Source organism: Urocitellus parryii, chromosome 7, assembly GCF_045843805.1.
Source record: "Urocitellus parryii isolate mUroPar1 chromosome 7, mUroPar1.hap1, whole genome shotgun sequence".
In the NCBI taxonomy this organism is placed as follows: domain Eukaryota; kingdom Metazoa; phylum Chordata; class Mammalia; order Rodentia; family Sciuridae; genus Urocitellus; species Urocitellus parryii.
In genome coordinates, this window is record NC_135537.1 from 135175313 (window position 1) to 135199701 (window position 24389).

Here is a 24389-nt window from a genome sequence, read left to right on the forward strand (position 1 = left end):
AAGAAGGTGTCTTTGCATTGGAGGGAAAGGCACTCACCCACAGTTTATTTAATGATCCAGGTGGCATACGGCTGAGAGAAGACTAAGCACTGGAGGTCAAGGGTCACTTACCCACAAGACCCAGCAGGGGCTGAGAACTGGTGGGCCAGGGGTGCTCACCAATAGAATCCAGAGGAGACAGGGCACTTTTGGGTGAGGGGCACTTATTTTACCCAAAAGACATAGAGGAGGCTGAACACTAGTGAGGGAGGGGCACTCACCTTCATGGAAAGAAAGGCCTTCAAAAATATTCAGATATCAAACTCAATATTTGTAATTGACAACACAGTGTACATATTAGAACTGTTACCATCCAGAAAATAGAATTGTCTTCTTACAAAAGACTCTTTTCAGGGCTCCCTTCATGTCTCCACTTCTTAGATGAAGGGGTTCAGCATGGGGATCACCACGGTGTACATCAGAGCCATAATAGAATAGATTTGTTAGCTGATGAGCATAAGTAGAGACCAATAATGCACCCATAGAACATTGAAACCACCAGTAGTTGGGAGGCACAGGGTAGAAGGCCTTGTGGATACCACGAGAAAATTCATGCAGAGGACACAGTGATCAATAGGAATGGGATGACAATAATGAGTCCTCCTGTAATAAATATCATCAACTCACTGACATGATTGTCAGAGCAGGCCAGCTTCAGCAGAGAAGATATGTCATATAAAAAGTGTAATATCGTGTTGTCTGAACAGAAAGATAGTCTGGCCATGAGCAGATGGTGCAACGTGGAATGGAGCATGGTCAGCACCCGGGACAGCATCACCAGGGAAAGACAGGGCTCAGGGCTCATGACAGCAGTACAGTGCAGGGGGAAGCAGATGGCCACATAGCAGTAATTGGCAACAAGGAGAATTCTCTCAAGACTTCCAGAAAGCAGGAAGAAGTATGTTTGAACCAGGCAGCCTGCAAAGGGAATGGATGGAACTTCACTCTGTGTGTTCTGGAGCTTTGTGACAGAGGAAAAGCAGAGGTCAGAGAAGACAAGATATTGAGAAACAAATACACAGTTGTGTGAAGATGGGAGTCCAGGTGAATGACAATGAGGATGAGGAGGTTCCTTAGGATGGTAATAAGATACATGGCCAGGAACAGGGCATTGAACAGATTTTGATGCTCTGGCTTCATGGGCAGGCCCAGGAGGAGAAAGTCAGAGATGAGAATTTGATGCCTTCCTGTCATGCTCTATCTCCAGTATTTTTAAGAGAAAATAATAGAATCCCTTAACAATCCAAAGAAATGAATATTGTTTTATTATCATACATTGTCTGATACTCACTCGATAATAATTGATCTCATTTTCTTTATATTAATTGGAATTGTTAAAGCTCAAAAGTATATTCTTTGCATAATTATTGTTGTCTTTTTTCTTAACTTCTCTGTAACATGTTTGAGTGTTTCATCCTTTCCTAAACACTCTTAACTATTGACTTTTGAGACAAAATTCATTGTTATTTTTCACACCTGTTTTGGCTGGTAATTCCAGGGAAACATAAGTGACTACTATTCCATCTGTATCTTATATATTGATGTTCTCAAGGATTTTTATATGCTATACTAGTATATATCTGTATGCACTAGATATAAACTCTTCTACTCCAATGTCTTATATCACCATTTAAAACTCAGACGTAGGGTCTGGGGATGTAGAACAGTGATACAGTGCTTCTCTAGTATGTATAAGACTCTGAGTTTGATCCCCAGCACTCCAAAAAAATAAATTACAACATAAAATGAGAATCAGCCAGTAACCTTTATATCTTTGTGTCCCATAACCATTATCTTCCCTTCTGTGTATCATTGTGGGGACAAGTGCATGGAGTACTGCATACATGGCATACATTAAGGGTGTCTGAGTGGCAAACCACTCCCCCGTGCTAGGCTTGTCATAAGAAAACTGCTTACCCTGTAGGCACAGCCCTGGGCGTGAGACCAGATGTTGCAATCCCTGTGCTTGCTCCATGGCCTACTCCTCGATTGGTTGCTGCAGGGATAGTTGGCCAGAAATTGTATTGGTGGCTGCCTATAATCTATACATGGTTACTGCGCAATAAAAATCAGACCTGCTTCCTGCTCAGTCTCCGGAGGTTTTGATTAGTGACTCTGCAGCCACACTCTCCATTTTTTTAAATTGATCTTATTATTATTATTTTTTAATACAGGACAACAGCAGAACGCATTACAATTCTGGGAGGTTAACATTTGTGGTGTGGTTATGATCCCCCTGCTGTTCACATTCATCATAGAAGAATGTCTTCCACTTCAAAAATGTTGCAGGCTCAAGAGCTGCTCTGGCTAGGTCTTTCCAGTCTTGAGGACAATTAAGTTCAAAACTGAGTGATTCTAGCATTTGCTCTGCAAACGGCCCCTGGGGCCCATTCTCTTTTACTGCCTTCTTTAACTCCTTCAGGGTATCCAATGCATGTGGATACCAAGTGGCAGGGTGTTGTGGTGTGGGGGTGTGTTGACTGGGAAGGCTTGTACTCCCTTACCCCAACTTTCTTTTTTTTTTTGGTTCTTGTTTTTTGCATTTTATCTTTTTAAAATTGATTTTATTTTTTTAAATACACTGCAGCAGAATGCATTAAAATTCTTATTACACATATAGAGCACATTTTTTCATATCTTTGTATATAAAGTATGTTCACACCCCAACTCATGTCTTTATACATGTCCTTTGTTTTTTTTTGCATTACAATTCTTATTACACATATATACCACAATTTTTCATCTGTGTATATAAAGTAGGTTGACACCCAATTCCTGTCTTATACATGTACTTTGGATAATGATGTCCATCACATTCTACCATCCTTGTTAATCCCCTGCCACCTCCTTTCCTTCCCTCCCCTCTTCCATATCTAGAATTCATCCATTTCTCCCATGCTCCCCCTCCCTACCCCACTATGAGTCAGCCTCCTTATATCAGAGAAAACATTTGGCATTTCGTTTTTGGGGATGGGCTAACTTCACTTAGCATTATCTTCTCCAACGCCATCCACTTACCTGCAAATGCCATGATTTTATTCTCTTTTATTGCTGAGTAAAATTCCATTGTGTATATATGCCACATTTTTTAATCCATTCATCCACTGAAGGGCATCTAGGTTGGCTCCACAGATTAGCTTTTGTGAATTGTGCTGTTATAAACATTGATGTGGCTGTGTCCCTGTGGTAAGTCTTTGAGTATAGTCTGAGGAGAGGGATAGCTGGGTCAAATGGTGGTCCATTCCCAGATTTCCAAAGAATTTCCACACTGCTTTGCATATTGGCTACACCAATTTGCAGTCCCACCAGCAATGTATGAGTGTACCGTTTTCCCCACATCCTCGTCAACACTTATTGTTGTTTGTCTTCATAATAGCTGCCATTCTGACTGGAGTGAGATGATATCTTAGAGTAGTTTTGATTTGCATTTCTCTGATTGCTAGAGATGATGAACATTTTTTCATATATTTGTTGATTGATTGTATATCCTCTTCTGAAAAGTGTTCAGGTTCTTGGCCCATTTGTTGATTGGGTTATTTGTTTTTTTGGTGCTTAGCTTTTTGAGTTCATTATATACCCTAGAGATTAGTGATCTCTCTGATGAAAAGGGGTAAAAATTTGCTCCTAGGATATAGGCTCTGTGTTCACCTCACAGATTTGTTTCTTTTGCTGAGAAAAAACTTTTTAGTGTGATTCCATCCTATTTATTGATTCTTGGTTTTAATTCTTGTGCTATAGGAGTCTTACTAAGGAAGTTGGGGCCTAATTCCACATGATGAAGATTGGGGCCTACTTTTTCTTCTATTAGATGCAGAGTCTCTGGTTTAATTCCTAGGTCCTTGATCCATTTTGAGTTAAGTTTTGTGCATGTGAGAGATATGGGGTTAATTTCATTTTTGTTGCCTATGGATTTCCAGTTTTCCCAGCATCATTTGTTGAAGAGGCTATCTTTACTCCAATGCATCGTTTTGGCACCTTTGTCTAATATAAGATAATTGGAATTTTGTTGGTTAGTTTCTGTGTCCTCTATTCTGTACCTTTGGTCTACCAGTCTGTTTTGGTGCCAATACCATGCTGTTTTAGTTACTATTGCTCTGTGGTCTGGTATAGTGATGCCACGTGCTTCGCTCTTCCTCCTAAGGATTGCTTTAGCTATTCTGGGTCTCTTATTTTTCCAGATAAATTTCATGATTGCCTTTTCTATTTCTATGAGGAATTCCATTGGGATTGTGATCTGAATTGCATTAAACATGTATAGTGCTTTTGGTACTATGGTCATTTTGATAATATTAATTATGCCTAACCAAGAGCAAGGTAGATCTTTCCATCTTCTAAGGTTTTCTTTGATTTCTCTCTTTAGGGTTCTGTATTTTTTATTGTATAGATCTTTTACCTGTTTCATTAAGTCGATTCCCAAGTATCTTATTTTTTTTTTAGGTTATTGTAAATGGGGTAGTTTTCCTCATTTCCTTCTCAGAGACTTTGTCACTGATATACAGAAATGCCTTTGATTTATGGGTGTTGATTTTTATATTCTGCTCCTTTGCTGAATTCACTGACTAGTTCAAGAAGTTTTCTGCTGGAGTTTTTTGGGTCTTCTAGGTATAGAATCATATTGTCAGCAAATAGTGCTAATTTAAATTCTTCTTTTCCTATACATATCCCTTTGATTTCTTTTGTCTGTCTAATTGCTCTGACCAGGGTTTCAAGAACTATGTTGAATAGAAGTGGTGAAAGAGGGCATCCATGTCTTGTTCCAGTTTTTAGGGAAATGATGTGAGGGTATAGAGTTAATATATCTTAGGAAATGTGATGGAGAAATCTAGTGAAGAGGGTTAGTAGCAGGAGAATATACAGGAAGTAATTTAGAGTAGACAATTATGTGGGAAGACAGTAGAGTACATAAAACAAACATACATGTATTTAAAAAAATACAGGATGTAAAAATAGTATAATTTGGAGGGGGAAAGAATAAGAATGAGAAAAAAAGGAAAAAAAAGAAAGAAAAAAAGAGAAGAAAAAGAAAAAAGGTCTTATTCAATTTCTCTATATTATATTATTCAAGTGACTCAGTCCTTAAAGTCCTATTTCATGCAAAGTTCTTGGTTTTACATATGTTGGGGATGTGAGGGCCAGAGGATAGAAGGGTAGAAGAGAAAGAAGAAGAGGAAAAAATACTCGTTTTTTTACTGCTTCTCTTCTCATCCAGTAGGTAGAGTTGTTGTTTTAAGCTGGTGACTCTGCCCTCACGATGGTGTAGGTAACCAGGGTGAGAAGACTGGACCTGTTGTGGAGCATCTGGAAATGGGAAGTGCTGTTCATCAGTCCCAGCAGGGAGATAGTGCCTCATGGGTCTTTTTTTGTGACCAATCATCAGATTCGAGCCCTGGTATCATCTCTCTCTCTTGTCTGAAGATTTCCCATATCCTGATCTCTCTGTTATGCTCCAGACTTTAGTCCCCTCCCCTTTCTCACTTATCAGGTCCTGGATGTCTCACCCCCAGGCTTACACCTGGTGGACAGTGCCTGTTCCCACTGCACTCCTGTCCAACTGATAGCTGTTTTGTGTTGGTTGGCCACTGTGCCGAGTTATTGCTGCTGAGGAATGGGGGGAATTGGAAATCAGGTACCTGCTCAAATGGCAATCTGATCTAATAGCCACTCCCACCAAAAATGGTGAGGAAGGTTTTCCAAGATGGAGTTGGTCTGTTCCCAGTGCCAGGGTGTCTGGTGATGTGGGGGGAGCTGGGCGATGGCCTTGTGCTGTGGATAGGTAGCAGTTGCATGACCTGCATGGGAGCGGAGTGCAATCTGGAGTTCTGCAGAGGTGCTAATAGGTGGTTCTGCTAAGCTGCTTGTGAACCTGCGTGAGCTAGAACTTCAGACTTTGGGTCCAGAGTCCGGAGACTTTCTTAAGCTCAGAGGCTCTGATTTCTGTGCAGGTGGTTACATCGCTGGTGATTTCTGCGAACATCCACTGTATAGGGTTTTCTCACACTCTCTGAGATGTTGTATTCCATCTAGGTGAGACCTTGTTGAAAAGCTGCCTGTCTGCTTTCTTGGTTTCATGTCACAGAGAAACCAGAAACAGGACTTCCTTTATTCCACCATCTTCCTGCCCTCCGCTGATCTTGCATTACTCTTAAGAGTAATGTAATTACTGTAATCTTAAGATTACATTCCTTTTGAAGGCACAAATATTGCTCTATTTCCTGACCAGCATCTACCTCCACTGTCTCACCTGTCCCCACAGTGACAATTGCAATCCATTTCGAAACAATGGTGGACTTAATAGTATTTCATACTCAATTGTTCCTCCTGCCTATCACTTTATCCCTCTGCTCTCTCTTCACCTGGCTTACCCACACTTATTATCATGCATATTGCATGGCACTTGCTAATCTAAAACTCCCTTGTGCCTACACACTAAGTGAGTCCTGCGGCAGTTTTCAGAGTATCTTGTTTTCATGTAGTGCTGCTCATGTCTTGATCACAGGTTGATATGTGGCTTCTCACCAGGTTGTGAACTCCACACAGGAAAGGCAATGTCTGCCTCATTCCTGCAGCAGGGCAGCCCCTAGCATGGTGCCTGATGTGGCCAGTGCTTCATCCATATTTGTTGTCCCTCAGGATGAGACATATCCCTTCAACTTTAAGGAAATCAACTTCCCTTAAATAGAATAATTGGTACTTTCATCCTTCCAGAATACAAAGTCTCTAGACTTCACCACCTAGTGTTAGATTAGACCAGGATGTAAAGAAAAGACCACTGACTCCAATTAAAATCAAATTAAAGCAAGTTTATTATTTTGACCAGCTGGGCTGCCTCTCCCAACAAAAACTGCGGGAACAAGACAGCACTGCAACTTTCTTACAGCCCAGCTTTATAGCCCAGAAAGTTATACAAAGCGGGGGGGGGGGGGGTTACAGATAACAAAACTCTGACGAGCATAACATAAAGACTAGTTTACATTTTTGCTGGCCCCAACATCAGAATTTATGAAGGTCATTAGAGCCTCAGAGAGGGTCATTATCTGGCAGGGAAGGCCAAGATTTATGAGGCATCACTAAAGTTTCAGAGAGGGCTGCTATCTGGTCAGAGAGAGCCAGGCATGGGTGAGTTCAAGGCATGGGCATGCATTCCAAGCTAGTTCAGAATTTGCAGTAATTTATAGTAAAGCAAAAATTAGCTTTTCATGTCTTTGTTGCGAGATGGCTCCCAATTTTTGAGGGAATCAGACTGGGTCTATCACCTAGCACTACATTTTGTCACTGCATCACCAACTTCTCTAATGTAGCTTTCTATTCATGGAAAATATTAGAGTATATCAGATGCCCTGTTCTTTTCAGCAATACTGATGTCAATGAAACATTCTTATGCTTTAATACACAGATTCCATTGAATCAATGTGATTAAATATGAGAGCATTATGTAAATTATTGTAAAAGAGGAAAGAAACATAATTTTTAAAGCTCTCCCTTCAGTTCCTCCTCAGATATCTATACCATATATGATGGCTAATTTTATGTGTCAACTTTGCTAGGTCTTGAGGCCACGTTTTCTTCAAATGTGTCTTTTATATTGCCATGAAGATATTTTGTAATGTGATTAACATTTAAATCAATAGACTTTAACAAAAACAGACTAATGAGGAACCTTGTATCATCAGTTGAAAAACTTATAGGAAATAAAGACTTTATTCTCCTGATTAAGCATTCAGTCTCCAAAAGACTTTTATCCCAGAATGCTCTGCATTCAAGAGTGTAACATCCATTCTTTCCTTTAAAGTCCACTGTTTTTCACTGTAGATTGTGAACTTAGAAATATTCAATATCAATGGACTATGTTCTTAAAATAAAATTGCACACATAATCATACACATACACATAATATTGATTCTTCTACTTGGCCCTGACTAATAAACCCCAATATGTCAAAAAGCTGTGAATGAAAGCAAAGGAGCGGCTTTAACAGATGTGGGAAGCTCATTTTGCTAAAATGAAAGGAATGAGTACAACTGCTGGTAATTTCACCCTGCTGCTGGTGCTCAACACTGCCACATTAACAGTATGTGCCTTGAATATTAGGTGTTGGCATTACAGTGGGAAGAAACATGTAGATTATGTACCTGGTCTCTCAGAATGTTGAATTCCCTGGTGAGTGAATGGGTTGATTTCATGTATCAGAAGTACCTACAGGGATTACACTATAGACATCACCTGCCAATGTCATCAATGATGGTCCAATGAACTTCTACAGCTGTCAAGTCTATAGTTCTCATTATATATGAACATAAGAATCACCTAGGGCAGTGTCTCTAGTATTTAATATACATGCAAGTCACCTGGGGATTCTGTTTAAAACCTAATCTGGTTTTAAAACTTCTACATTTTAAATGCATCCAAGGAAATGTCAGTACCGTTGTCACTGAACTTCACTAAAGTAGCAAACTCATACAATGTCGTTAAATTAAGGTTATTTAGCCCCTTCAGATAAATTTAATCATAATGTATGACAGGAGGCCTATGCAAAGCTTTTTAAAGCTCCAGAGGTGAATGTAAACTAAAGAATGCTCAAGAATTATTACAGCACTGAACTCTTATTCATAAGACTATTTTTATCTGCAAATAATACAATCATTGCAAATACATTGTACCATAAGTTTTAGTAATGAAAGTTATTATTAATAAAATATGAAAATATTGAAAGTTAATTAAATTATTTACACTATGTGACACTGTCTTCGGAGGCAAAAAGATGGAAAAGAAGAAACTTAACAACCTAAAAAATTATTCTGCAGAACATCATACAACCTGTGAATTCAAGACAATCACATTTGAAAGACAGACAAGAGCTTATTCACCCACCTTCCAGCTTACCCAGGGTGGTTGTGATTCCAGGGCCCTGATCCTGCTCCCCTTTATTTGTTAGAGGCACAGGAAGTAAAGGCTTCTGTAGTTTTCACCTACCTGCACCATCCCTTCTCATTCTTCCCTTCTACACACAGGAGGCTGAGGAGCTCTGCATCCCAGAGGAGTATGAATGCCGGAGGAACTCATTAAAAACAAAATAATTAGCCAGGACCCATCAGGGACAAATTCTCCCAGAGTCCTGTAGTGGTGACTCATGACAGCCTCTGTTCACGCCTGACCATCCTTTGGGGGAAGTGAAGATGCCAAGCATCTCAGGACAGATGCTTTCTCATTGCCTGTGTAGGGAAGGGGCAGGAGACTTGTGTGGCTGCAGCCTACATTTCAGGATCTGAAGGTGGATGGCTGCAGAAGCCAGCAGCATAGTCAGGCATCATATTGTGAATGTCCCAACCTATCTTAGGAGTTTAAGTTTAGGCTTTATCCTGTGGATAACAGGGATCCATATTACCATACTGTGGTCTTTGAGTAGAGTACTGCCATGAAACTCATGTTTCAGAAACATTGCAAGGATGGCAGAACCTGTTATTTCTCCCCACCTTGCTGCTCACTGTCAGTAGGAGAGGAAGAAATGCATTTAACAAGGTTCAGACTTCTATGATTAAGGCACATGCAGATACAAAGAAATCATAAAAATAAGAAAAAAACAAACTTTCCAGACCATGTCCAATTCTTCCTCATGTAGGGTTGAAAAATTAATTGACTTTTGCACCACATTTGGCTCATTTTCTATGGAAATCATTAAGAGCACCCAGCACAACCATGACCCCTTCCTCCATCTATATCATGTCACTTCCTAATGCCAAGATGATTCTCTCCTAGCATTTGATTGAGAAGCCAGGTTTGGCATATATAATTCACTTTCTCACTGTCCACTCCTCCTTGGCCATCATCAGCTGGAGGATCTTCACTTAGCGACACATTGCAAATTTCCTTCCTAGGGACCTGCATCCTTACTGGTGTTGCCTTTATTGGGTTTTATAGTTTTCATTATGTTTGTTAAAGGTCTTAGAAATATAAAGTGCCACTGAAAGTATTCACAGGATTGCAGACATCACGTTCTCTATTCCAATTGTGTAGAGTAACCATGTTTCCCCTTGGTGATCAATATAAACTACCCCAATATAAACCAACCCAGCTGTTTGCAACATTAGCTTTCAAATGAATCAGAGAATGGCCAAATGGTAGGCTAAATAATTGTTATTTGCAGAACAATGTGTCCCTTAAGAACTACACACTGATGGTGCACTGTTCTGTTTTCTCAGTCTCTTATTCCAATCAATGTTGCAGTGATCTCAACTGACTTCAGTGGCTACCACTTGAAAGCACTGCACATCCATCCTGCTCCATCTACACTTTTGCTTTGAGACATCTATGGCTCCACACAGCAGGATTTCATGGGGAATCTCCTCAGCACTCAAACAAACATTAAGATCTAATCATTTTCTATGAACTGTTGTACAGAATGTGAGGTGAAGATCAAAATTTTGACTATGGAAATCCAATTTTTCCAGTATTATTGATTAAAGAGACTACTATACTAGATTTACACCAGTAAAATGAAATATCTTAGTACAATCAACTTAGAAATAGGTTCATTAGCTCACAGTTTGAAGGATTCAAATGCCAAATGGCTTAGTGCAGCCTTGGCCAAGATCACCTCTTGCATTATCTCCTCATGGTGCAGGATAGGGATGGCAGAGCACATACACAGGAAGGATCACATCTCAAACTAGAATGGAGTTCTATAATCCTTTTCAAAGTCATCCTCAATGACCTAAGGACTTTCTATAAGGTCCTGCCTCTTAACCATAGCAACTCCTAATCTGCAATCCTGATTCTAGGCCTTCAGGTATGGACCCTTGGGGAACAGTCAACATTAAAACAGTAGTAAATTATGCACAGGGAAAGATCAACAACAATATTTATTCATAAAACATGCACACTATGCTACTTTGTGCAGGCCAAGCAGGTGTTCTTGGTGTCACACTGTGTTATGATAAATGCCTCCAGGGTGAGATTAAATGAGATGAATGACATATGCTTTGTTATGTAGCATTAACTCCATAATATAATGCTTACTCGAAGGTTCACTTGAACCTTACCACATAAGTTTTATTATATTATTGCACAGCGGTGCAATAACACAGAATCTGATGCCACTTGTATAAACTGCTATACTCCTAAGATATTTTAAAACATTCAGAGTCTAGTACTTGATTTATTTTTATGGACTGTCCAACCATTTTTCTTCAAGTCCCCAGTGTAGGCCCCACCAGCACAGGATTCCTGTCCATTCCCTAAATGGGCAATGAGTGATCATTCATGCCTGGGTTCTTCAACCCCACCTTTTCCCAAAGTACACTCAGGTGTGATCAGAGGCTGTAATGAGTCACCCTACAGTACTCTGAGAATTTGTCTTAAACAAGTCCTGCATAATTAGTTTGTGCTTAATGAGTTATGCCTGAATCTAGACTCTCCTGGGATGCAGAGCCTCTCGGGTCCATGGATGGCTAGAAGGCAAGACATGAGAAGGGATAGTATAGGTACAAGATGACTACAGAGGATGTAACTTTATATGCTTATAATGAGTAAAGGGGAGAAGGATCTTGGGTCAAGGCCCCAGAGTCACTCTCAGACACTTTGGGTAAGTTGTCAGGATGGAAAACGATCTGGTATCTTTCCAACCTGAGGGTCTTGATTTGCCCAGTTGTATGATGTTGTGCAAGGTAATTTTTCAGGTATGATGACTTCCTCTTTCCATCTAGCTCCCTTCCAAGACTTTGCCACATTATAGAAATATTTTGACTTATGAACATTCATCACTTATAATTTTTTTATTGATAACAGTGCTCATTAATGTTACATACTCTGCAGTGAATCCTCAAAGATCATAACATTTTGACATAACAGGCCCTTAAAGTAGGGTTCAGGGCAGTAACAGTTCTTAACTTTTCACCTAAGGAACTTTAAAAAACTTTGTACAGGCCACTTCTCAGAGATTCCAATTAAGTTATCTGAAGGTGCTCAGTAATCTGAGTTAAATGGCAATGTGTGTATTTGCTATTCAAGTGCATTCCAGTGACCACAGTATTGACACCACTACTACAGCACCAGAACGAATGTCTTAATGGGAGGCAATCTGCATTTGTGTTAAGTGTAGAAACACTGCCCTATACGATCCTTATGTGCTGCCCAGGGTGAGGATATTGGATTTAATGGCTGAAGAAAAGGAAGCTTAGTGGATCATCAGTCTGCAGCTGCTATCTCTGGTTTTGTGATCCCTGCGCATGTTCTTGACACAAAGATAGTCCCACAAACTCAAAAGGTAAGCAAAAGGCTGAGAAACCAGGTACAAGGTTTTCTCCACATGTTTCTTCCCACTATGATGCCAACACATGGTGTCCAAAGGTATGAACTGTTAATTCAGTTGTGTTAAATACCATCAGCAGTGGGGTGAACTTCCCAGCAGTATATCATTTAGTGAATGAGCTTCCCACATCTCTTAGTGCTCCTCCTCTGCATTTTTGATGGCTTTGAGACATACTTTTTTATTGTTTTGTTTTGTTTTGGGTACTAGGAATTGAACTCAGGGGCACTGAAACATTGATACATATCACCAGCCCTTTTTATATTTTATTAGAGACAAGGTCTCACTGAATTACTTAGTGCCTCACTAAGTTGCAGCGGCTGGCTTTGAACTTGCAATCCTCTTCCCTCAGCATCCCAATCTGCCAGAATTACTTTTAGGATATAGCCCACAGAAAATTAAAACTATTAAGTCTGAAATCTGTAGGGCAGTCCTGCCTATCGGAGTTCCTGGGAAGAGTAGATAGTACAGTCTTGAGACCACAGCATATTGGAGGTAGAATTCCTCCTCTGCAGGAGAGTGAAGTCTTTTCTCTTATGACCTTCTACTGACAGTAGCAAGGCTCATCACATTTTGGGGGGCAATTTACTTCACTTAAAGTCTACTGATTTAAATTTCAATATATTATAAAAAACCTGCATACCAACATTCAGAATTGGTATTTTACAAAAGCCTGATAGCAGAACCTAGCCATGTTGACACATAAAACTAATCACATGTGATGTGAGTATCTGAGAAAGACCTCAAGTGAGACCTTGAAAAAAATGTAACATTTCATTTCTTCCCCCATACTTTATAAAATGCTTATCATATTTTTTATCATACTCTTGAAACGCCCTAATATTTTTCATAAATATAAAATCACATCTGTGAAGTTGGTAATGGAGTATCAAAATTTAGTGTTATATGGTGAAGTCTAGTGAGCTTGTACTCTGGAAGGATTTAATAACTGTGGTTATTTTACTTAATGGGAGTTTTCTGACTTTAAAGTTGAAGGACTCTGTCTCTCATCCTTATGGACAGCCAACAAGTACTAATAAGCATTTGGCCACATCAGACACCATGTCAGGGGCTTCCCTGCTGCAGGCAAGGGGCAGACATGGCTTTTCCTGCATGGAGTTCACAACCTGGTGGGAAGTCGGCCATCTACCTGTGATCAGGACATTCACTGCTATGGGATGAGAACAGGAGGCTGTGCAGACAGCAAAGAACTCACTGAGGGTGGGGATACAAGGGAGTTGTTGGTTTCGTAAGTGCCATCTAATGACCCTGAAAGATAAATCAGGATAAACCAACAAAGTGGAAGCAGAGGAGAGAAGGTAATAGGTTGGAGGAGCACCATGTATGAAATTCTAGAGGCAATAGATATGATTTGCGATCCAGCAATGTTGGAGAATGGAAGACTTGTATCACTTGGGGGCCAGATGAGACTGTGGAGAGAGACGAAGTTCAGATAATGAAGCACCATTTGTACCCTTTGAAGAAACTTCACCTTGATCTTAAAAGCAATGAAAATATCCCAGAGCATGAATCAGAAGAGATGATCCAATTTCCATCTCAGAATGACACAGTGTGAATGAAGCATATTGAAGGAGGATATTTATTTATTTATTTATTTATTTTTACTCCAATATACATTTATTCAACTAAAACATCTTTAAAATATTTTAACAATGTACAAATACATTCACAACATAATCTGCTGATTAAAAGACTCCAACAAAGTTTCTAGTACCTACAACAGAATTTACAACTGTCTACAATAATTTTTTAGATTGGTTTAGTTTACAGTTAAATATATTGCCTTGTTTAAGAAATATTATTATTTTTTTTTAAAGAGAGAAAGGGGAGAGAGAGAGAGAGAGAGAGAGAGAGAGAGAATTTTTAATATTTATTTTTTAGTTCTTGGCGGACACAACATCTTTGTTGGTATGTGGTGCTGAGGATCGAACCCGGGCCGCACGCATGCCAGGCGAGCGCACTACCGCTTGAGCCACATGAAGGAGGATATTTAAGGTATGGAAAACAGGGAACTGACTTGAATCTTGATATAATTAAATAGTCCAGATGAGATTAGATATCACAAAGGTCTAGGAATGTGGTTTTGTGATAAGAAGTAGAGGAAGTAGCAGAGGAATGAAATGTAGAATATATGGGATGTGGTAGATTTGATTTGCATTGATGGTGACAGAGAAGAATGAAAGAAATGAAGTTCACAGATTTCTGATTGGATCCTGCATTCCTTTTACTGAAAAGTGAGAGATTAAAAGAGGAGGAGAGTAGTATGGATGCAACACAACATGCTGTTTCATTAGGAACCTGTTGAGCTTAAGATGCTTGTGATGATACATCCAAGGGAAGAGGACCATTAAGCAATGGCATACAGAGTTCTGTGGGTGAGAGAAACATCTCTGTCTTAATTTAAATGGTAATCTACATATTTGGCATAAATGATATTTTCTTAGGGTTACACATGGAATTATAAGAAGGTAGGGTTAACAAAATATTTGAGGACTATCACTCTAAGATATTATAAATCAGAAACCAATTACAGTTGCTTAGGATGAAAAAAGAGGGAAGAGAAAATCCAACACTCCTTTTGTGATAGAAGCAAATAGATAAGTGTTTAGGAAAGAATAACTACTTGGACATGTTTAAAAGAAGGTGAGATACAGTAATACATGATCATAGAAATTAAGGACACTTATAAGATGATACTTAATATGATGATGGTGAGATCAACTAGTGTAGAACACATAAAGACTGTGTATGAGAAAAACATGATCATTTTCACTGGGGTTTTAAAGGACCTTATTATTTCTCTTAAAGGTATTGGAGACAGACAATAATGAAAAAAAACCAAACTCACATCTCAGAGTTCCTCCTCCTGGGCCTGCCCATCCAGCCCGAGCACCAAAACCTATTCTGTGCCTTATTCTTGGTCATGTATCTTACCACCATCCTGGGGAACCTCCTCATCATTGTCCTCATTTGCCTGGACTCCCATCTCCACACTCCCATGTATTTGTTTCTCAGAAACTTGTCCTTCTCTGACCTCTGCTTTTCCTGTGTCACCATGCCCAAATTGCTACAGAACATGCAGAGTCCAGTTCCATCCATCCCCTGCCTAACCCAAATTTACTTCTTCATTTTTTTTGGTCACCTTGGGAATTTCATCCTTGTGGCCATGGCCTATGACGGCTATGTAGCCATCTGCTTCCTGCTGCACTATACCACCATCATGAGCCCCAAGCTCTGTCTCTCCCTGGTGGTGTTTTCCTGGGTGCTGACCACATTCTATTCCTTGTTGCACACCCTGCTTCTTCCCAGATTATCCTTCTGTGCAGACAATGTGATCCCACACTTTTTCTGTGAAATATCTGCCCTGCTCAAGCTGGCCTGCTCTGACACTCGTGTTAATGAGTTGGTGATACTTGTCGTAGGAGGAATTTTTGCTGTCATCCCATTCTTACTAATTCTTTTGTCCTATACAAAGATCATGTCCTCCATCCTCAAGGTCCCTTCTGCTCGTGGTATCTACAAGGTCTTCTCTACCTGTGGCTCCCACCTCTCTGTGGTGTCACTGTTTTATGGAACAATTATTGGTCTCTACTTATGTCCATCAGCTAATAATTCTACTGTGAAAGACACTGTCATGGCTCTGATGTACACGGTGGTGACTCCCATGCTGAACCCCTTCATCTACAGCCTGAGGAACAGAGATATAAAGGGAGCCCTCAGACGGGTCCTTTGTAGGAAGAAAATTCTCTTCTGAGTATAAAGGGGTTTTATCATAATTTTTCATTAGCATTATTATTGATATTAATATTGGAATATTTTCCTAGAATTTTCCCTCACCATGGGAACTTCAGTTGAAGTAACATAGTACATTATTGTTCAATAGGCAAAAGAAAGAAGATATAGCTGAGTGCTGAACTATGAAAGGTGGTTTGGGGACCTGACTTTGCCTTCCTCCTTGTCTTTCCCAGGTGATGCTGTGAAAAGCCTATGTGAAAGCTACATTTTATGTGCTTTCCAGTTCTTACATTCCTTAAATTATTCCTAGATCTTTCAATGTTATCTCAAATCTGGTTTGACTATGGTACAATTTTTAAATAGTGCTCCATAATCTTATATCGATACTCAGTAACTTCTCTATATCTCAATCTCCCAGCAAACCTCTAAGGTATTGTACATAATATTCTTGCACAAATTCTGTCATCATTTTATCTCCTAATTTTTCTGTACCCCTTATTTATTTTCATGTCTACCTTGTCTTTTATTCCCTGTCCTGACAATAAATTTTTTCTAATCCTCTATGCAATAGTGTCATTGAACAATTTTGTGTTCCCCTGTAATTAACTAATCCAGGAACCCTAGAATTTATTGACCCAGGAATGGGCAAAAAGTTAGAGGCTGTGGGAAAATTTTAATTTTTAAAGTTACCTCTGTTTTGTTTGGTAGTTTTACTTTGCAATATGTTTTATTGTATCCCCGTGACAATTCAAAGGAAACAGAGAAGATATTATCACTTATTTTCAGACTAACATCTGTGAAGTTCAACACTTTCCAGGCCATGCAGTGGGTTAGTTATTAAGGCTGTTTAAGATCAGAGACTGAAGATTCTTTTCATTTTCTCTCACTTCCAAATGAAGGATAGCATTCATTGTTTTTTAAACATTTTAGCATCACCACGACATGGACTTTTTCTGGCCTTGGTCCATTCCTTTTCTTAATTGTCCCCTCTGATGATTTTCAAATCCATTCCTTTCATATAGTCTCCTGACCTCACTACTTTATCTGAAGGTCATATCTTTCTCCAAAACTCTCAGATGTCCTTAAAAAAAAGGTTAAATGCTATATTATTTATTCACTTATTTTAATTTGTTCTTTTTAGGTATACATGACAGTAGAGTGTATTTTGATATAATATACATGCATGGAGTATATCTTAGGATTCTATTCTTGTGGTTGTACATGACATGGAGTTTCACTGGTTGTGTATTCATATATGAACATAGAAAATTATGACCAATTCATTCCACTGTCTTCCCTATTCCTATTCCCACTCCTTTCCCTTCATTCTCCTTTGTCTAACCCACTGAACTGGTATTCTCTTATTGTGTGTTAAAATTTATATATCAGAGAGAACATTCAACTTCAGTTTCTTAGGAATTGGCTTATTTCTCTTAAGCATGATAATCTCTAGCAAATTTAATAAAGTCTCCCGGGCATAACTCTGGCTCTGGGGACCACCTTAGTAACAGAAGAAACTATACTTTGCAGGTGCTATTGGGCACCTCGATGTCTCTAGCTCCACTAATGCTCAAAAATAGCGGCAGAAAAACTTGAGATGGAAGGCCATATCAAGAGTTTCTGTCTATGCTAATGAATGTCAAATGGCATTTCTTAGAAAATATTATATGTTCAGTTTTTTGGGCATAGTCTTGATGCACAATCATTCTGTCCTCTTTTAGCATCTTATTCAACCATGTCATGAGCCAAATGTGAAACCTTAGCCCCAGTAGAGCCACAGCCAACTAATGGCAAAGCGGAGACTAGAACTCACAGACTAGGGTTTTTTTCCTTTGCACTGTTTTTTTTTTTTTCCTTTGTATGACTGAAAGAGAAAGTGACTGTACTTCCAGGGATCCAGGTTTGGGGGCCTTGGCACTGGCTGGAAGGTGCCAGCAGTCAAGGCTGCTGGTGAGTCCTTGGTCTATGCTGTTTTCTGTCAGGAGGGCTTTTCTCTTGGGTTGGTTTGCAAGGACTCTAAGATCGGGGATGAAGCTTGAACAAAGAAAATGGAGAAGGAAAGGGATTCTAGGGAACAGCTCCTCAGTGCCCTCTGCTTTTCAATTCCAGTCTGTAAGGTGGCAGAGGCCAGGGCACAGATGCAGTTTACCTCAGCTTCCTTGCTGCAAATTAAGACAATGTGGCCAGAGAAAACTCTCTCACAATTTTCTCTGATTCTTAAAGAAAAATGGTTAATAAAAACCTATGTTTAAGAGACGAGATGGGACATGGCCTATTCCACTTTCCTTACCTTGACCCTAAAAGGTGCCAACTCAAACACCACCTTTTTCATTTGTTTCTTAATCTATAGATATGGCTGTGTTGTGGGGAATGGTGGGGGATTCAAGTAGATCTTACAGCTCCAGGGGCTGGAAGGGACCAGGCCAGTCATCCATGTTCAGGACCCTCTGGCTCCTCCCCCACTCCAGCTACTCCTTATCAAAGTCAAGGGCAGGACAGTGAAGTTTGCCAAGGCTGCCCCTGCAGCTTGGTGGGGGCCTGTGGGGGCATTCCTCTACCCAGTTCCAGTGTCTGTTTTACCATCAGCCCCTCGTCCACCCCTCTTCCCACCCCTCTCCTTTCTGCTGGGCCATGTACCCCTTTGAGAGGAAGAAGATACCTCCACTTAGGGCCACAGGCAGTACAGTCCTGCCTACTGAGAGGCTGTTGGGACAGAGGCTCTGTCCTGTGCCTTATCAGCCCTGGGGAGAGGATGTTTGGCTGGAAGACTGGAATTTAATTGCCATTGTCTTTGATTTTGTGATATTTCTGCTTGGAGGGGTGAATCCCCACTTCCCACTCTTTAGCATGTGTGCCAACTCTCCCCTGTCATGGGTGTTACCCTTCGACACTCCAGCTCAGAGAGTGCTGACATCCTCATGTGAAGAGATTCCTGTGTGACAGAACCTAAGAAGTGTAGCTTGGAAGTGACCCCTGTGACGATGACGTTTCTTTCTTTCCTCTTAGTGAGGAGGTGATTTGTAGACCCTGACTGCCTATGTAATGTAAATAGTGTACATTTAATTTATTGCTATGGTAGCATATTGTATTTGTTAATGTATAAAACAAATTCTAAAAGGTTGACAAATGTATATTTTGTTGCTTAAATGTGTCTTTGCAGAAATTGACAATAAATAACATATTTTGTGTCCATTGGTGTTCAAACTTCTTTTGCTGGTGGCCCCAGCCTGGGGCCACCAGCAAAAGAAGTTTGAACACGAATATCTGTAAATATATTTTTTTTTCTTCAGAAGTTTGAAGACAAGGAACAAATATTTGAATATCTGATAGGAATCGGTTTTGTGATCTTGGGCAAATTACTTCACACAATTTGCATTTCTTTTATGTATTATCAGAAATCTAACCCACATGCCAAGCATGAGGATAAAAATGAATTCATAACTTGGGAAGAGCTTTGAAAAAATGGAAAGTATTATTTAATCACCAGAAATTCAATAATAATGATATCAATGGTAGCAGATGACATTTATTGCAACCTGACAATGTGGTAATTGTTTTACATATATAGTCAATTTTGTTATAATATACTAGTTCCTAAAAACAACACTGTTTGAAATCATGCAACCACAGAACTTACAGAAAAAATGAGGACAGATGCATAACACTCAAAATCTTTATCAGTGGCACATAAACATAAAAGTTTATATTTATAACATACTTAATAAAATGCTAATAATTTTATACATATTTATGATTAAAAATACATAAATATTATAATACACAGACATTTGAGCTTGAAAAAGTCTTGAAGTTTGTTTGTGGAAATGGGTGTTAAAAGGGTTACCATTGGGATTCCACCTCTTGGGTCCCCTTCTTCCTCTGGGAGAAGTCTTTTCTGCTGTCCTTTAATAAATTTCTAATTTCTACTCTGAAAAAAAAAAGGGTTGCCATTTATGAATTATATGAAGACATAGAGGGGATATATTTCTGAAACTGGATGTGTGCCATGCAGCTCAGTTTAACTAGGTTCAGTTTTCTACTTCCACACATTTTTCATGGGTGAATTATAAAATCACTTTATATAATACACTTTGCATTATACTCCAGTCATTTCCTATTGTATCAATTGTGTTGGCATCAATTCCTATTTTTTTTTATTTTTTGTTTTTATTTTTTGGTGGCACTAAAGATTAAACCCAGTGTATCTTTACCACTCAACCACAATCCCAGCCCTTTTTATTTTGAGGCAGGTCTCACTATGTTGACTAGGCTGGCCTCAAACTTGAGATTCTCCTTCCTCAGTAAGGGCTCAGAATTAGTTCAGTTTGGGACCCAAATTTAGTAGACTGATGTCAACATGAAGGCAAGTTCCAGAATGTTGAGAGTTTTGGATGCATAGAATGCTCCAGTTAAAGTGCATCCCAGTTTTCTCTGGTTTCCCTGCCCAGCTGGCAGTCCCTGTCTTGGAATCCATGTCTGCAGCCTTCTAGGCTGGGGCCATCCCACTCATGTGAAGCAGCATCTCCTCTGAGCCTGTGGTTTAAGGCTTCCTATTTCTCAGTATTTTAGATTCCAGCTGTTCTGTCACCATGGCTGCAAGTGAAGCCTCATCTTTCACACAAATACTCCAGGTCTGGCTGTACCTCATGGTTTGGCTTTTCCTGGGTTCAGCCTTTCTTTCCAGAAGCTGAGATGTCACTCACGGCTGGAGGATTGTGGGGACTAAACACTTCCTGAAGCCTGTGGGGAAAAGTGCAGTAGGGGAATGGATGCCATTCAGCTGGGCCAACAATTGTCTGTCCAAATCTTCAGACCCTTTTAATGCTCTGAAAGCTCACGTGCTACTCTAGGAGTCTGTGTTCAGATGTTCTCTCTCACCGAGTAGACACTCCTCTAGGATGAGGGCTCAGTCTTAAGACTCTGAAACCTGTTCACTGACCTCAGGGTCCAACAGCTTGCAGCAATCATTGGACATCTCGTATGTGTGTGTGTGTGTGTGTGTGCATGTGGGAGAGGGTGGAGAGGCAATCATTCTACCTACTACACAGGGGAAGGCTTTACTGAGGAGTATGGTCAGGTTGTGCTCAGGTTTCCCCTGAGTCTTATTTTTTGAGTGCCTACTGGGTCCAAAGATGCTACTGACCCACTGAGCACTGATGAGCCTTTCTCTGCCCTCTGGGCTTCCCATTCCAATAATGGCTTCACAGTCTAATTCTGTAATTGTATTAATGTTATTAATACAATCCCGTTTCATTCAGGCCCAGTCTGGATATGCTCCCCCCCACTCACCCCCATTATGGATCAGCATCCACTTATCAGAGAAGACATTTGGCCTTTGGTCTTTTGGGGATTGACTTACTTCACTTAGCATGATAGTCTCCAACTCCATCCATTTACCTCCAAATGCCATGATTTCATTCTCTTTTAATGCTAAGTAATATTCCATTGTGTAGCCATTGTGCTTTGGCTATTCTGGGTCCCTTATTTTTCCAGATGAATTTCATGATTGAAATATACCAGTTTCTTTATCCACTCATCTATTGAATAGTGTCTAATTTGGTTCCACAATTTAGCTAAGGTGAATTGTGCTGCTATAAACAACAATGTGGCTGTGTCACTGTAGTATGCTGTTTTTATGTACTTTGGTTATAAACTGAGGAGTGGGATAGCTGGGTCAAATGGTGGTTCCATTTTCAGTTTTCCAAGGAATCTCCATACTGCTTTTCAGATTGGTTGTACCATATTGCAGTCCCACCAGTAATGTGTGGGACTGCAATATGGTACAATATGAGTGTGCCTTTCCCCCCACATCCTCGCCAACACTTATTGTTGCTTGTATTCTTAATAACTGCCATTCTGATTAGATTGAAATGAAATCTTAGAGTAATTTTGATTTGAATTTGTCTAATTGCTAGAGATGTTGAATAATTTTCATATGTTTGTTGATAGATTGTATCGTCTTCTGAGAAGTGTCTGTTCAGTTCCTTAGCCCATTTATTGATTGGATTATTTGATTTTTGGTATTAAAGTTTTTGAGTTCTTTATATATCCTGGAGATATATAAAGTGCTCTATCTGATGTGTGTGTGTGGTAAAAATTTACTCCCATTCTCTAAGCTCTCTTGTTGCATTATTGTTTCTTTTGATGAAAGAAGGTTTTCACTTTGAATTCATGTCATTTATTGATTCTTGATTTTATTTCTTGTGCTACAGGAGTCTTTTGCTATAGAGCCTAGTCAGACATGATGAAGATTTGGGCCTACATTTTCTTCTTAGGCACAGGGTGTTTGGTCTAATTCCTGGGTCCTTGATCCACTTTAAGTTGAGTTTTGTGCATAGTGAGGGATAAGGGCTTAATTTCTTTTCGCTGCATAAGGATTTTCAATTTTCCCAGCACCATTTGTTGAAGGAGCTATTTTTTTTCCAATGTATATTTTTGGCGCCTTGCCTAGTATGAGATAACTGTATTTATGTTGGTTTGTCTCTGCATCCTCTATTCTGTACCATTGTTCTACATATCTGTTTTAGTGCCCATACAATGCTGTTTTTGTTATTATTGCTCTGTAGTACAGTTTAAGGTCTGGTATTGAGATGCCACCAGCTTCACTCTTCTTGCTAAGGATTGCTTTGGCTATTTTGGGTCTCTTATTTTTCCAGGTAAATTTCATGATTGCTTTTTTTTATTTCTATGAGGAATGTCATTGGGATTTTGACTGGCATTGTGTTATATCTGTATAGTGTTTTTGTAGTATGGTCATTTTGACATATTAATGCTGTCTATCCAAGAACAAGGAAGATCTTTCCATCTTCTAAGGTCTTCTTTAATTTCTTTCTTTAGAATTCTGTACTTTTCAATGTAGAGGGCTTTCACCTCTTTTGTTAAGTTGATTCCTAAGGATTTTTTTTTTATTTTTTTGAGTTTTACAAGATCTTCAAAGAAGAACTAATACCAATGCTCCTCAAATTATTCCATAAAATAGAAAAAGACAGAATACCTACAAACTCATTCTTATGAGGCCAATATCACCCTGATTCCAAAACCAGGCAAAGACACATCAAAGAAAGAAAACCTCAGACCAATATCTCCAATGAACATAGATGCAAAGATTCTCAATAAAATTCTGGCAAATTGAATACAAAAACATATTTAAAAGATAGTGCACCACGATCAAGAGGGGTTCATCTCAGGGATGTAAGGTTGGTTCAACATATGGAAATCAATAAACATAATCATCATATTAATATACTTAAAGAATCACATGATCATCTCAATAAATGCAGAAAAAGCATTTGATGAAATACAGCACCCCTTCATGTTTAACATACTCTAAAAACTAGGGATAATAGGAACATATCTCAACATTGTAAAAGCTATCTATCCTAAGCCCCAGGCCAACATCATTCTAAATGGAGAAAAATTGAAAGCATTCCCTCTAAAAACTGTAATAAGAGGGATGCCCTCTTTCACTACTTCTAGTTAACATAATCCTTGAAACTCTAGTCAGAGCTTTTAGACAAGAATTAAAGGAATATTGATAGGAAAAGAAGAACTCAAACTATCACTATTTGTTGATGACATGATTCTATACTTAAAGGATCTGAAAAATTCCATCCGAAAACTTCGAGAACTAATAAATGAATTCAGAAAAACTGCTGGATATAAAATCAACACCCATAAATCAAAAACATTTCTGTACGTCAGTGACAAAACCTCCCAAAGAGAAACTAGGTAAACTACCCCATATACAATAGCCTTATTATGTTTTTTTAACCAATGGGAGAATATTTGCTTCAAGAGACATGCAGAGAAGAATTTGTTCTTCTTCAGAAAACTGTATTGTCCAGAGCACACTTTTCTAGGTTAACCAATTCTGATTATATGGGAGCTTCTATTCTTTTTCTTTTTAAAATGTTTTAGATAACTGATAATAAAGCAAAATAGTTCTAGTCTATTCATATCTAATCTATTCATATGCAAGTGAATTATGTAGCAGAAAAGACAGCTCTCCCTCACTGTTACACACTTTGCCTCTGTTTATACATTCTGTTAATAAGTGTATCTGTTCTTTGGATTATAACACCTTGTCAATCTCCTCATTGATGCATTAAATAAAACATTTAATACCTGTTCATTTTTATTTGAACAAGAGCCATAACTTTACCTTCTTTCTAAATTGTTTTTGTACAAATGTGAAGCCTGGAGGTAAGGCAGTCTGGGGGCTCAGTGATGCCACCAGAGAACCAGGCTCTCTGCATTTTCCCACTTCACTGTCCTTAGGATGCACTCTTTGTCA

General features: G+C 39.2%; 1 protein-coding gene and 1 pseudogene across 1 annotated transcript; one reads left to right on the top strand and one right to left on the bottom strand.

Moving 5' to 3' along the window:
• Nucleotides 1-345: 345 nt before the first annotated feature.
• LOC144256183 (olfactory receptor-like protein DTMT) lies at nt 346-1233 on the bottom strand (annotated as a pseudogene).
• A 13955-nt stretch (nt 1234-15188) lies between these two features.
• On the top strand, nt 15189-16115 carry LOC144255867 (olfactory receptor 1E16-like). The gene has a single exon (XM_077800913.1). It carries the CDS (start codon nt 15189-15191, stop codon nt 16113-16115), a length of 927 nt encoding a protein of 308 aa, XP_077657039.1.
• Nucleotides 16116-24389: the final 8274 nt, after the last annotated feature.

Excerpts from the sequence above, each read along its gene's own strand:
- LOC144255867 (XM_077800913.1), top strand. The coding sequence starts at position 15,189 with ATGAAAAAAAACCAAACTCACATCTCAGAGTTCCTCCTCCTGGGCCTG.